Consider the following 15,718-nt stretch of genomic DNA (forward strand, 5'->3'; position numbering starts at 1 on the left):
TCATCATTATTGTCATTAAGCTTTCTTTTTTTTATCCATTTATCCATTTTAGGGGATTCATTGAAAATAAAAATAATTTTGTCAAAAAATTATTAAAAACGACATATTGTATATTGCCTTTGAATCCATTTTAATTAAGTTTGACTACACAATATTGTGGTATTGCACCTATGAAAATGAATATATAAGTTGTAACTAACCATATGCACACATCAAGCGGGCGACTAGTAGACTAAACTAATATGTAACTTTGTTAGCCAGTGGCCAGAACTATAATAACCATGCACATTGGTTCAGCAGTCCATAAGGAAGGTAGAACTGATTGAACCACTTGTCTCACGCTGCTTATGTATGAGTATTCGCAGTGGCGGCACACTTAAAAAATCTCGCAGCACATCAAAGTGCCACGGCACAGTGGTTGAGAATCACTGCTCTAGGCACATCTTTTAGCTCTTGTGTTGCCCTCGGCAATGTTAGTGTTGGTTCAGCTTTTGCTTTGCCAAGTTATTCAGTGAATAGTGTACATTTATAAATTTATAAAAACAATAAAAAACATTCTTCAAATAACAAAAATTGCAAAAAACTGATGCACCATGTCAAATTCAAAGAAAGCAAAAGATGAATCATGATTTTCGCTTGTTTACTGGGGAGGCTACTGCTGTGTGTAGGAACACGGTGGGGAGTTGGGGTGACCTGGCTGACATCCCATTGACACCAGAAGGTAAAGAGTGAACTAAAATCTTTTAACTTTTTTGCTTAAATGATCAGTATGGTGACTCGTATGGGTGCACATAGTTTTCAAAAGAAGCCAAATTTTGCACACACTCCCAGCAAAAAATTAGAGGAAACATTGGTTACTGGGTTTATGAATTTTTTGAAATCCTCTGCCTTCTCTATAAGTTCCAGGTGATTAGTAAGTTCCTTGTTCCTGCAACTTATCATATCAGGCTGAGAGATCTGCTAACATCTGCCTAGATCAGTGTTTCTCAACGTTTTTCAGATCATGCCCCACCTCAACGTCTCCAAGATTTTTATGCCCCCTTCTAGCATAATAGTCAGCCAAGTTCTGAAAAAGTAAAATATAAATATCTATAAATATGTACATGCACATTTTCTAATTGCCCCCAAAATATTCAAATTATGCCCCACGTTGAGAAACACTGGCCTAGATGAACATAAAAAATACATCTGTCACAAAAAGTATGGTCAGTCAGGGCTTGCTGACCATGCCTTGGATACAGAATCAAATAGGGGAAAAAAAAACAATTCTTCACCACAAAAAATAGAAATCTGAAAGACTTTTTTTGAATCAGCAGCAGAATTAAAAAACTAATCTAATTAAATATGGTTGTATTAAACTTCCCAAGATTTGGGAAACTAATTCTTAGGCCTCCCACCCACCACAGCTAGCCAATAGCACCCTTAGAGGGTCCCCCATCATAGGACCTTAGGCTTTCACTCTAATATTTTCCACTTAGTGCTTGGGCAAATTTGAGCATGTTTTTGGAATTTTAATATTATTTCTCAGATGATGTCTCAGTGAATGAGGTGAAATATAGGAATGATTAAATATGTTATTTAATTATTCATACATCCTATATTTATTCCATTAAACCCAATAATGACTTTTTCAATAGCCTCCAGAACATTTTGCCACCTTCTTGATATTTATTTTCTATATTCTTATCAGTCTTTTCATGACTTTTGTTTAGCTACTTTTACACAAAGCTTAACTCTCTTACATTTTTCTCTGTATTCTTTTAGGGCAGCTGCCAACTTATTTGTTAGGAACTTCTGGTATGCATTCTTCTTTTCCAGAATTGCTTCTTTAACTTCTTGTGTCCACCATGGGGTTTTTATTTTTCTATCCTTACAGAGACAACTTCACTACATACCTCATTAGCTGAATCAATCAATGTTTTCTTCAGAGTTTACCACTGACTCATGTTTGGTTCTTGTTTTCAAACAGCTTCAAAGTTTCTTCAATAATGTTTGTATAGTTGAGTTCTGCAGTTTACCTGTAAAAGCTTCTCAACTTGAGTTCTTTTTAAAACTTTTTTACATACTGTTGTTTTCAATGTAATATTCATCTTTATCCCACTTGGCACTAAGTAATGGTTATTTCCAATTGCAAATCCTCTGTACACTCTTGTATCTTGAACCAGCATGAAGATATCACTATCAACAATGATGCAGTCAATAAGGTTTTTCTTATTTCTTGTGTCTTCTGTCCAAGTGAATTTGTGCACATCTTTATGTTGGAACATGGTTCCAACATAAAGATGTGCACAAAGTAATGATTAGACTTTAGGTGTTCCTAAAGTAATGATTAGACTTTAGGCTTTCACTCTAATCCTTTCCACTTATTTGCTAGCCTTTTATAATAAAGTTACAAGAGCATTAGATGAGGGAAAGGCATATACTGCAATTTTCTTAGACTTGGCGAAGGCATTTGACAGGGTGCCACATGATAAGCTGATATTTAAGTTGCAGCACATGGGTCTGGATGTCAGATTGGTCAACTGGATTCAGGATTGGCTGTCTGATAGGTATCAGAGAGTTGTGTATGGTGGAGCAGTTTCCAGGAGGCAGAGGGTTACAAGTGGGGTCCCACAGGGCTCAGTACTAGGACCTATATTGTTTAACCTTTATATCAATGACATAGCCAGTGGATTGCAGGGGGATATTCAGTTGTTTGCGGATGATGCGAAGCTTGGAAGGATTATTAGTAATAGTGCAGATGTGGTAGCCCTGCAAGAGGATTTAAATAAGCTAGATAGATGGGCAAATGAATGGGGGTGTCAGTTTAATGCAGCAAAATGTAAGGTCTTGAGGTTTGGGAAACATCGATGGGATGCTGCATACTCTATGGGAGGAGTTATACTGGAGGAAGTAGGGGAGACAAGAGATCTGGGGTTGATGATTGATAGAAACCTGAAGTTTAGGGGACATATTGCAAAGGTGGTGAAGGTAACACAGAGGATTGCTGCTATTATGAGAAGGATACTGACCTGCAGAGATAAGAGGGTTATCATTCCGTTGTATAAGTCTCTGATCAGACCACACTTGGACTATTGTTCTCAGATTTGGTCCCCAGGATTTGAAGGGGATAAATTAACTGTGGAAAGGATACAAAGACGGATGACAAAGATGGTTTCAGGACTGTACAATGATAGTTATGAGGATCGGCTGAGAGAATGTGGACTGCAGAGTTTGGTGGATAGAAGAAGGAGAGGTGATATGATTGAGACTTTTAAACTGTTGAGAGGTGGTTACAGGGTTGACACTGGGGAGTTCTTTCGCTTGGTTGATCAGCGGGAAGGAGTGATGACAAGAGGCCATCCCTGGAAGTTACGAAAGGAAACTGTGAGCAAGAGGGTAAGGAGTGGTTTCTTTGTGTGGAGGGTGGTTGAGCCGTGGAATGCATTGCCTGATGGAGTGGTGGGAGCGAGAACGGTCAGTGGGTTTAAGGAGTGGTATGATAAACTTTGTGTTTCTCAGGGGGGGGGGACCTCCCCTCGATGAGTCTTGACAGACTTTATGTCTTAGAAAGGACCTCCCTCGATGAGTCTTTTGACTCCTTGGAGGCCTGAATAATAATAATAATAATAATAAATAATAGTGCTTGGGCAAATTTGAGCATGTTTTTGCAATTTTAATATTTAATTTAATAGCAGCTGTTGTAATTTAATATTAGAACAGCTGCCTGTTCTAATATTAAATTACAATTAAATATCCAACACACACACACGTATGTGTATGTGTGTATATATTATCGTTCATATTTACTCGGTAGATAATGTTATAAAAACTTAGTTTGAATGACTATAAACCAAGAATGAAAAAGAATAAAGGTTTAATGTTAAGATACTACTAGTTTTGTTGAATAAATCAACTTCTTCAGGTATCACAGGCAAAGAATTATATAAAATAACAGAGACATGATAAAATTACATCAACAGATCTAGTATAAAACACAATAGTACATTTTAAAACAGGAATGCGTGCTGGAGTTCCAATTGAATTTGACTACGTGTGTGAGCTATCACCAGTGTGCCAATATTGGACAGTCGCAATGTGTACATCAGAAAGATTGTAGCTAAGGCTGTTGTTAATATGGGATGAATCGAGGGAAATTTCTCTAGATTCGATAATCTTTCTTTCGAGTTCATCGTAACACACATGGATATTAGAAGTTTGCGCCAGTCTACGAGGTGTTGGCGGCCTTCATCCGAGTTGATAGAGAAGAGAACGTGGCTAGAGAAAGTGCTGGCCCTGGTCCTATTGTAGGATATGTCTCTTTGGTATTCTTCCATGCGTAAAAGGATGGATTTAGCTGTCTGGCCGTAATATGGTTTGCCACATTCACACAAAATCTTGTAGAATCCTGGATACTGAATAGGAAGATGTTTCACTTTAGGTCTCTACTTAGTATGGAGCGAAGTTTTGGAAACGTAGTGAAGCAAGTTCTAATGTTGAATTTCTTAAGAATTTTTGCCAGTTTTGTGGAGAAAGAGCTGATGTATGGCAATGATATAAAAGCTCTTGCGGGAGAAGAATCTTCAATAGTAGTTGAGCGATGGAAAGAGAAAAATTTATTAATCTTTTTAAGAGAGAAACCATTGTTAAAAAAAGTCCTTTTTAATAAATGGAGTTTGTTTTCAATTTCTGTTTCATCTGTTAGTAAAGATCTGGCTCGATGTGCCAGGGTTGAAATAATACCAAATTTTTGCGGAGGGTAATGATGGGAAGAAGCATGAAGGTATCTGTCTGTGTGTGTGTGTGTGTGTGGGTTTTCTAAAAATGGAGATTTTGATATTTTCAGCGCATCTCGTAAGTTTTAAGTCCAGAAAGGGGAGACAGTCGTTGGATTCCAGTTTGTAGGTAAAATTGATTTTCTCATGAAACTTGTTGAGGTGGTCTAGAAAAAAAATTGAGGTTGTTGACACCGTGTTCCCAGATAAGGAATACGTCGTCTATATAACGATACCATATTTTGGGTTTAGGAGTCGAGGAATTAATTGCTTTTTCTTCAAAATCCTTAAGAAATATGTAAGCAAGAATCGGAGAGAGCAGACTGCCCATAGCCAATCTGAGTTCTGTTTGTAAATCTTGTTTTCAAATTTGAAGTATCCTGAATTTACACAGTGAGAAAGTAAGGAAAAGAATTTCTTGGATAGTTTGTTCTGAAGAAGATGGAGGACTTCTTGGGTAGGTACATTCGTGAAGAGAGAAACTATGTCGAAATTTGCCATTAAATCTGATTTTTTGAGTTTGATGTCTTTGATATGACACAAAATTAGCTGAATTTTTTATATGAGAAAAGGAAGTTGCTGATAGGTTTTTTAAAAAGGATGCGAGGTATTTAGATAGGTTGTAAGTAGGGGAGTTTATGCCTTCAACGATTGGTCTGATATTTTTAACTTTTAGACTGGCCGCAAACTTCTAATATCCATGTGTGTTATGATGAACTCGAAAGAAAGATTATCGAATCTAGAGAAATTTCCCTCGATTCATCCCATATTAACAACAGCCTTAGCAATAATCTTTCTGATGCACACATTGCCACTGTCCAATATTGGCACACTCATGAAAGCTCACGCACGTAGTCAACTTCAATTGGAACTCCAGCACGCATTCCTGTTTTAAAATGTACTATTGTGTTTTATACTAGATCTGTTGATGTAATTTTATGATGTCTCTGTTATTTTATATAATTCTTTGCCTGTGATACCTGAAGAAGTTGATTTATTCAACGAAACTAGTAGTATCTTAACATTAAACCTTTATTCTTTTTCATTCTTAGTGTATAGTCATTCAAACTAAGTTTATATATATATATATGTATGAAGATTGATTTACTCGGTTGTTATACATATTTTTAAAACGAATTGAATGACTTAAACCAAGAGAAATGGAAAAAACAGTTTCTTCGTACTACACAACTAGTTTCAGCTTTTTAACAGCCTTCGTCAGGTGCACATTATAAAAGAAATAACCATTAAACATGGAGGAAAAAAAACTGTAAACATCAAGGAAAGTAAATGTATATATTTAACGTTAAAATCAACGTATTCAAAGCTGTTCCCTCATTGGCTACATTGTTAGATGTGCATATAGCATCTCGTGAGCGTCAGTATTTGATCACAGCAGAATGACAGTCTGAAAGGTTGTAGCTTAGGTTGTTGTTTAGATGTACAAGGTTGAGGATGATTTCCTGAGATTCTATAATCTTACTTTCCAATTTGTCATGGCAAAGGAAAATGTTATTAGATTTGTCCCAAAGGATAGTATGGCTATGGTTTTCTTCATCAGAATTGGCCGAAAACAGAACATGGCTAGATAAAGCACTGCCACGTGTTCTCTTGTAAGCGATGTCTGTCTTGTGCTCCTCAATGCATAACTCGATTGACTTATTTGTTTTTTCCAAAGTAAGGAATGTCACAGTCACACCAGATCTGATATAGTTTGCCCACCGATTAGAAATCCTTCGACACTTCTGCGCATATCAGAAAAAGAAGAATCCATTCCGATAATAGGGCAATCAATCTGTCTACTGGGATGAGTTTGTTTATTATTACAGGTCGGAAAATTTAGCTTTTCTTTTACAAACATTGCTGTTTTTATAGTGTAACTATTTTGCTTGTATAACAGTTGGAAAAATGTACGTAGAGTATTAACAAAATTAAAAAAGGTATAGCATAAAACAAAAATTTAACTAAGTTTTTTTTAAGAAATTCTATAAAATAGAAATAATTATACAGAAAAACAGAATTTTTTTCAAATGAACTTAGATAATCTAAACTTACAGTTGAGAGAACTGAGACACTTTAATGTCCTAAACCGATTAATTATTTATGACTCTTTTAACAAACCCATTCAAAAAAATTGTTGGAAAAAAATACCATTATCAAATCCTTTTAATCTTGAGAGTCATCTGAATCGGTGTCCGAATTGCCATCACTTTCACTTAAACTGATCACCAAAGGTTCACATAATTCTTCGATAATTCCATCTCTGTCCCAATACATATTTTTCAATGAGGTGACAAGAGAGCAATATTTTCCCCAGTTCTAAACTGTAATACTTTTAATCGCCTGTTCTGAAAGCTTAAAAAGTTTCGACATGTCAATATCCCCAGTTATGTTGAGATGGCGAATGAAACTTTTTACTTCTGCCCAAACATACTCGATAGTATTAATATCGCAATGATATGGTGGTAGCCTCAAAGCTAGAAATCCATGCTCTTTGAGCATCGTGTCGAATTTAAATAGTTTAGTTGTAGGCGAGTTTCTTTTGACCAAATTAAGCAATTCAATTTTTCTCATATCTGGGGAATTAGAAATGTTATTCGCAGAGAGCCAATCCATAAGAACTTGCTTCTTATTAAACCAATTTGGAATTTTGTTTAATTGAATAGAGTGATATGAAGCGTTATCAATTATAACAACAGCATTTTTAGGAAGGTTCGGAATCAGTTTTTCTTCTGCCCACTTTTCGAAGATCGTAGAATTCATTTTCCCATGGTAATCTCCAGTAGTTGAATTGGCTTTGTATAGTAAGTTTGAATTCGGTAAAAAATCCATTTCTCCACCCGCACACAAAATTATTATGCGCCACCACGAAGCATTTCCGGCTTGTAGCACTCCACATTCTTCTTTAGACTACCAACATTTTCCATAAGTTATATTACTATCAATCCAAGTTTCATCAGATATACAATCGGTCTTTTCTCCTCCCTGAAATGTCTTATTGCTCTCAAATACTCTTTTCTAGATAAAACAATGTCACTTCACTCCATGATAAGTTTCATTTTATTCTGGGACTTTTTAAAACAAAATCCGATTTCATGAAGTATTTTCCTTAAAGTATCTCTTTTCCAAGGAAAATTAATTTTTTCTTTAAGCACAGGAATCAATTTTAGAACAGTTGGCAGTCTTTTCTCGACCACGCAAAATACGTGAATAGTTCTTAAAACGTCTACATCAAAATAATTCAAAGCTACGGTTTCGATGGTTTTCTTTCTCTGGCGATTTTTTTAGGAGATTTAAATTTTGGCTTACTTTCACCTTTTGATTCCCTACCAATTCTTTTAACAGTCAACCCCGATACGCCTGCAATTGCACTTGTACGTTTTATGGCTTCAGAAAGGCGAACAAGGAGACGGCCTTCTGACGATTTTTTTTTCGCAGAATGTCAGCACGTTATTCAATATTCTTTTGCAAGAGCTACTGAAACATTTAACAGAACTTGTTGACTGTACTGGATCCATCATACAAATTAATAATAAAAAAAAATGCAAAAAAGCGACAACAAAAATCAAGCTACTACTAGTACAGCAACAGACAAGAAAGCACGTGATTTCACATGTTGGCCACCAATTTGTACATCCTTCATTTCTTTCTCCCCTTCAGCATGAATCAAGTATTCTTGGCAAAATGCCAAGGGGAGACCTACAAACGGTGAGCATACTATAAACACCAGGATATTTAAGATTATGATGACTAGGTTTTGGATGACATACTAGGGAACGGATTTTTGAAAGAGGAGTAAATAAAGTTCTTATGTTGTATTTTTTAAGAACCTTGGCTAATTTGGGAGAAACAGAGCTTATGTATGTATAGAGATATTGCCTTTTACATTATTCATCTCTTCATTATGGCGACCAGGAGGATTAAATAGGAATTTTTTAGTAATCTTTTGAGAATATCCATTTAGTCAAAAAGTAGATCTAAGAAAATTGATTTCTTTATGAAGTTCAATCGGTGTTGGATTCTAATTATGTAGAAAATAGAATAAATGTTGTTTGATTCAGAATCCAACATGATTTTCCGTCATAAGAACTATATTTGTAGATATTATTTAATGTAAATAACATAAATTATAATTGATATTATATAACTACCTTAATTATGTCAAATATTTAATTGCTTAATCAAAGAAATGTGTTAATGGTAAATAGATTCTGTATTAAATGTTATTAAGCTCTTTTATTTATTGTTATGTCAATATTGTAAGAACTTATATTTGTAGTTTAACTGCGCATTTATTGAAATGCGATCATTCTATTTATTCCTTTTGTGAAAGCTTAATGTTATGTAATAACTCAATGTAGTTGTATAGTGTAATGTAACATTCGCGAGAATGTTTACGTCTATCGGTTGTCATGGAGACGCGTGAAAATAAACGGGCGCGTGTGAAGGGAGCGTTTGTGGGGAAGAGAGAAAATAGATACGTAGTTGTAAGTGAGAAGCGGGAACGGAACTTTGGAACTATAAGGTAGCAAGGAAGTAAACTAAAGAAGTAGATGTAATTAAAAGGTTCTTAGGGAAGAATTGAGTAGATATTTTTTCCATAAGTGAATCTTATAGTTGGCTGAAAGCAAAGTCGGCCGTAGTAATAAAGGAAATTATTGCCGTAATCGGATAATTAGAGAACTGGACATTCAAAGAAGAATTCTGAATAAATCCAGTCAGTCTACAATTACGATTTATTTCTATACTACGAAAAAAGGAATTGTACGGAGTTAAACTAGTTGATGAATGAAAAATAAGAATAATTAATGTACCTTATAGTTTTTATCTGGAGTTTTGAAGCGCGATTAATAAGGCTTAGTTATAACCTTGGAGAATTTTTATAAATGTGTTTCGCAAGTATGATAAATACAAATTGAAAGTGTGCTCACAAAATATTGGAAGTACTGAAGATTATTTCTGGTAAGGACAGTCACATTAGTTTATTTCAGTGTATGAAGATTTAAGTATTAGTTCCGTTGCGCTGTTTGTAACATTAACTGTAGCTTACCATCGAGGCTGAGAGTTGAAACTATAGACATTGAAATGATATCTACCGTGGTTAGTGCCTGTTATGAGTTAATCGTAGAGTGTAGCTGAGAGACACAAGGAAACTGTTTAAATAAGAATTTCTAATGTAATAAGTTGAGTACAGGAACTTTGTGATTCTGAAACTGTGAAATTGTATGTGAAAGTTTGAAAGATTGATTTATTGTGAATGACTTGACCTGATGTACTAGCTTGACTGAGTTATCATATTTAAAAGTGGAATACATGTATTTTGTTATATAACCATATATTAAATGTTTTGTTTGTTAATTTAAATATTGTGTTTGCCTGAATTTCTTTTTACTGCACCGTTCACAAAAATTCGGATCTAGCGGGAATCCCAGAAGGAAGGAAAATAAATACCATCGGCCTGAATGAGTGAAAAGACTGCTAACTAATTTTGAATTAATCTTACTAATTCATATAGACTTAACTAAGGATAGAGTGGCGCAGTATAATAGAAATTTCTCTACCCTTAGATCAGTGATTAATTTGCAATTAGTTTTCCTTTATTTTATGAAAGTGACTTTTAGCAAGATGGCGGATTTAGAACATAACATGAAAATAGAACGTCACGACAATCGGGTCATCAAGAAGAGAGTGAGCTCTATGTCCCGAAGTAGAAATTATTCCAAATTTCTGAGGAAGATAATGAGATATCTGTTCGTGAGAGTAGGTTTCCCGTAGATCGAGATCTTTAGTTTTTCGGAAAAACGGTCAGTTTGATGTCTAAAAAGGGATGGGAACCATTAGCTTCATATATATATATATATATATATATATATATATATATATATATATATATATATATATATATATATATATATATATATATATCAGCATTCATGTTTACTCGGTAGATAACGTTATGAAAACTAAATTACTTTGAATGACTATAATACCGAGAATAAAAAAGAATAAAGTTCAATGCTGAGATACTATTAGTTTCATTGAAAAAAAATCAACTTCTTCAGGTATCAAAAACAAAGAATTATATAAAAAATAACACAGACATTATAAAATTAAATAAACAGATCTAATATAAAAGACCATAGTATAGTTTAAACTGGAATGCGTGCTGGAGTTCCAATTGAAGTTGACTACGTGCATGAGTTATCATGAGAGCACCAGTACTGGTCAGTGGCAATGTGTGCATCAGACAGAAATATCCCCTGATTCATCAGACAGGGATGAATCAGGGGATATTTCTTTAGATTCGATTATCTTTCTTTCAAGCTCATCATAACACATATGCAAATTAGAAGTTTGCAGCCAGTCTATAAGGTGTTGGTGGCCTTCATCCGAGTTAATAGAGAAGAGAACGTGGCTTGAGAGAGAGCTGGCTCTATTGTAGCAAACCATATTACAGTCAGACAGTGAAATCTATCCTTCTGTGTATTGAGGAACACAGAAGAGACATATCCTACAATAGGATCAGAGCCAGCGTTCTCTCTCTCAAGCCACATTCTCTTCTCTATTAACTCGGATGAAGACCACCAACACCTCGTAGACTGGCCGCAAACTTCTAATTTACATATGTATTATGACGAGCTTGAATGAAAGATAATCTAATCTAAAGAAATATCCCCTGATTCATCCCATATAAACAACAGCCTTCGCTACAATCTGTCTGATGCACACATTGCCACTGTCCAATACTGGCACTCTCGTGATAACTCATGCACGTAGTCAACTTCAATTGTAACTCCAGCACGCATTCCTGTTTGAACTGTACTACGGTCTTTTATATTAGATCTGTTGATGTAATTTTATAATGTCTCTGTTATTTTTTATATAATTCTTTGTCTTTGATACCTGAAGAAGTTGATTTTTTCAACAAAACTAGTAGTATCTCAGCATTAAACTTTATTCTTTTTTATTCTCAGTATTATAGTCATTCAAACTAATTGATTTTTCATATATATATATAAAACACAGATTAACTTCATGGTGGAAGATTTAAGTCCTATATGAGATCCTATTCTGCTTACTGAAAGCCTGAAGTAACTTGAAAAGTGCTATGTTTGATTTGTAGAGTGAAATGCTTGGATTGTCTAGCCCTAACCCACTTAAGGTATGAAAAGCTTTACAATACAGATGAAATTTATATAAAAAAACATACAAAAATAGGATGAGCTAATGCTTGGAATTAGAGAATGATATTTTCTGTCATTTATTCCATCATCAAAAAATAAGAACATAACCCACCCACCACCACCACACAGTGTGATGGAAGTTTCATAGTGGGGGGGGGGGAAGTATCTAGAATTAGATACTCTAATTCTAGATACTTTCTCAATGACAAAGCTCTGAAGTGAACAGGCTATTATAACATGAACAAACAATGTCAAAGTGGTATTTAGAATTTTTTTAAATAAAATATTTTTTGGATATATTAAATTTACATGCACTTGATTATTTGCAGAAATAAAAGTATTTATTTTGTAAATAACAAATGTTTTTTTTAAGAATAATATCAGTACAAAGAAATAATTCTGAAAAACAACTTCAAGGGGGGGGGGGGTTCACAGCAAAATTGAAGCAATTCAGTATATCAAAAAACTACTTCAAAAATTAGCAATATTATATTTCACACATTCTGCTACTCCTCGGCCTATAACAATGATGTCAAAAAGATTTTGTTTTTTTATTTACCGTGTTCCAGCTCTCTTACTTTTCGAAGTAGCATTTGTATTTCTTCATAATCTTCCCACTGCTTCTTTATATTTTGCCCACCAACCTGTGAACATTCTATAAATTAAAAAAGTATCAGTTTAAATTGTGTGAATAATGACCAATGAGTTCAGCTTTTAGCAATCAATGATTATTAAATCATTCATAATAATCATCTATCTGTAAAATGCATTTTATGTCTGAATTTCAAAGAAATTTTAAGAAATAAATGTCTTTATTTATTCCTTTTATATATGTATTACTCATATAAAGCAATACATATTACACCTGATTCACCTGTGCAGGAAAGTTGCAAGTACTCCACTCCAGACCCTCCAGACCCTTGAATGATGCAATAAAGGAGAGCAATGGATCCATAGAAGAGGTGACTATGCTAAAGATTTTCATAGAGGAAGATATGAAAAGTTTTTAGTTCAGAGGGCTTTAGTGCATTGCTGACTTGTTTCTCATTTAACTTTTAAGAAAAAGATTGACTGCATGCCTTAAAACTTTTAAAACAAATGTTTTGTTATTTATAATTACTGAAGTGTGTTTTGGTCATAATATGGTAAAAAGTCAAGTCCACCATATCACGTGCATTGTATGAACATGTTGCACAACAACATACACAGTGCAGTCCATAAGTTTTAGGAGAAAAATTATAAAAAATCAAAACCACATAAGAGAAAGATAAAATATATTTGTTATTCTAAATATGATCCACTGGCATTTATGCAGGCTTTAGCGCAGTCATACAATTTTCAGAGAGCCACAAAAAAATTCTGCTTCCCTGATTGTCTTTAATTCATTGGGTACAGCTTTTCAGATGGCTGGAACAGCAAGTTGGTGTACTTTCAGCTTCATTTTCATACTTAGGGAACAGAAAATAGTCTGGAAGGAATATGGAAGTGAATAAGGAAGGTAATAAGGAATGGAGACACTTTTGTGTGTTCAAAAAGTGATGCACATCTGCAGCTTTGTGAGTGGGCATGCTATCATGCAACAGGAAAAATTCTCACAACCAGAATGTAGCAGGATGAATGCATTGAATATGTTTCAGGAGACAATCCATAATTTCTATATTAAATTCTGTATTCACTGTTCTCCCCTATGGTATAGATTTTTTTTTTTGCACCATGTCTTGAGAGTAAGAAAAATGTATATCAATATTCTTTTAATGTGTGACTTAGAATCTCAATTTTTTTTCAGTCTGGGAGATGTCTGAGATGTCTTACCAACCCATTCAGAATTTGGTCGCTTTGTTTTGGAATCGTAGATGAAACACCTACTTTCATCTCCCAAAATGATTTTGTTACAGAAATTTTCATCTGCATCCACCACTGCAATAATGTCCTGATAAGATATTACTTGATCTTCTCTGCTCAGCTATCAAGACAAGTGGGACAAAACACACAAACGTCCTCTTCTCCAAATCTTCGTTCATAATGTGAAGAACGAATGCTCTTAGAGAATGACTGAACCCTCCATTAACATCTGTGATGTGATTAAACAATCATTCTTCACCAACTCAGTGACAATGGCAATGTTTTCTTGAGTGCGAGTCAATGTGAGATGGCCACTTTTCTTGTCATCTTCTACTGACTCCCTTCTGTTAGGAATTTGCAAATACCACCATTTCCATATGCTTTTTGTGCCATTTCTAAGGTTTCTGAAGCAGAAAGACCAGCTTTAAAACAAAATTAATCACAATTCTCTGTTCACTTTTCATATCCATGACATACAAAGAAAAAGCACTTTATTATTATTTTATTATTATTATTTTTTTTTTTCGGGCTACTCCAGGGAGTCCTTAGACTTATCGAGGGGAGGCCTTAAACATCATGTCCACACAACTATACGACATTCTCACAGTATCTATCATACCTTGCCTTGAACTCGCTCACTGTCATAGCACCCACAACAGACTCTGGCAGCATTCCACTCATTTACCACTCTAAAAGTAAAGAATCCAGCTCTAACACCACTGCAAACCACACTCTTCCCCAGCTTCCATAGATGTCCCCTAGTTCTCCCACCCCCAGTCCTGATCTCAAAAATATCCTCTGAATTAATCTTATAGAATCCTTTTAGCAATTTGAATGTCTCAATCATATCTCCCCTTTTCCGCCTATCAACCAGTTTCTGCAACCCACAAATCTTCAACCTGTTCTCATATGGTTCATTCCATAGACCTGCTATCATCTTAGTCACTCGCCTCTGGATCCTCTCCACCTCCTCCCCATCAAGAAGGAACCGAGGTGACCAAATCTGGGCACAGTAGTCAAGATGAGGTCTTATCAAGGTTCGGTACAGAGGTACAATAACTTGCTTGTCTCTGCTTGTTAAGGTATTTTTCAACAACCAAGTGAGTTGATGAGCTGATTTAGCTACTTTCGCAATGTGCCCCCTAAACTTCATCTCCCTATCCACCAACACTCCCAAGTCCCTGGCCTCATCAATCGCTTAGAGTACAGTTCCACCCATGTGGTATACTGCTGCTAATCTTTTTACCCCAAAATGCATAACCTTACATTTTGTCACATTAAATTGACATCCATTCTCCTTAGCCCAGAACTCCAATCTATCTAAGTCATCCTGCAAGACTTTGACATCTTCTGCATTCACTATCGCCCACCCCAACTTTGCATCATCAGCGAACAAATGAACTGTTCCACTTAGATCCTTCCCTATATCGTTAATGAACGGATTAAACAGCAGTGGTCCAAGAACAGAACCCTGTGGCACCCCACTAGTCACAGGCTGTCTTTTGGACTCCACTCTTGAATAAACCACTCTTTGATATCTCTCCATCAACCACCTGCCCACCTATCCGCCTCACCAACCCTATATCCATTCCCATATGTTGTAGTTTACGGATTAGAATTCCATGTGGAATCCTGTCAAATGCCTTTGCCAGGTCCAGCAGTATCACTGTAAACCCATTTCCCTTATCCAGTTCAGCCATCACCTTGTTATAAAACTTGAGCAAGTTACTCAGGCATGATCTACCCTTTACAAAGCCATGCTGTCCCCTGTACAGTATCTCATTTTCATCAATCCATTCCTGTATTTTTCTCTTGACTACTTTCTCCAAGACCTTGACAACAACTCCTGATATGCTGATCGATCGGTAATTTGCAACCATAGTCTTGGATCCTCCTTTATGCAGTGAAACTATTTTCCCTTCTTTCCACGCCTTCGGG

At 35.3% G+C, this 15,718-nt stretch overlaps 1 protein-coding gene across 6 annotated transcripts in view; it reads right to left on the reverse strand.

Annotated features, from left to right (window-relative positions):
- Positions 1-15,718, reverse strand: part of LOC150101403 (actin-histidine N-methyltransferase-like) — a 311,777-nt gene that overhangs the window by 267,955 nt on the left and 28,104 nt on the right. For 4 of the 6 annotated variants that reach the window (XM_090401036.1, XM_090401039.1, XM_090401038.1 and 1 more), the window contains exon 3: positions 12,498-12,593. The exons of the other annotated variants lie outside the window; for them this stretch is intronic. In XM_090401036.1, the coding sequence (XP_090257162.1) occupies positions 12,498-12,593 (96 nt within the window). The remainder of the gene's footprint in view (positions 1-12,497; positions 12,594-15,718) is intronic. 6 annotated transcript variants of the gene reach the window in all.

The sequence above is a fragment of the Typopeltis vanoorti genome, chromosome 11, assembly GCF_054136105.1.
Source record: "Typopeltis vanoorti isolate ZY-2024b chromosome 11, IOZ_Tvanoo_1.0, whole genome shotgun sequence".
Lineage (NCBI taxonomy): Eukaryota > Metazoa > Arthropoda > Arachnida > Uropygi > Thelyphonidae > Typopeltis > Typopeltis vanoorti.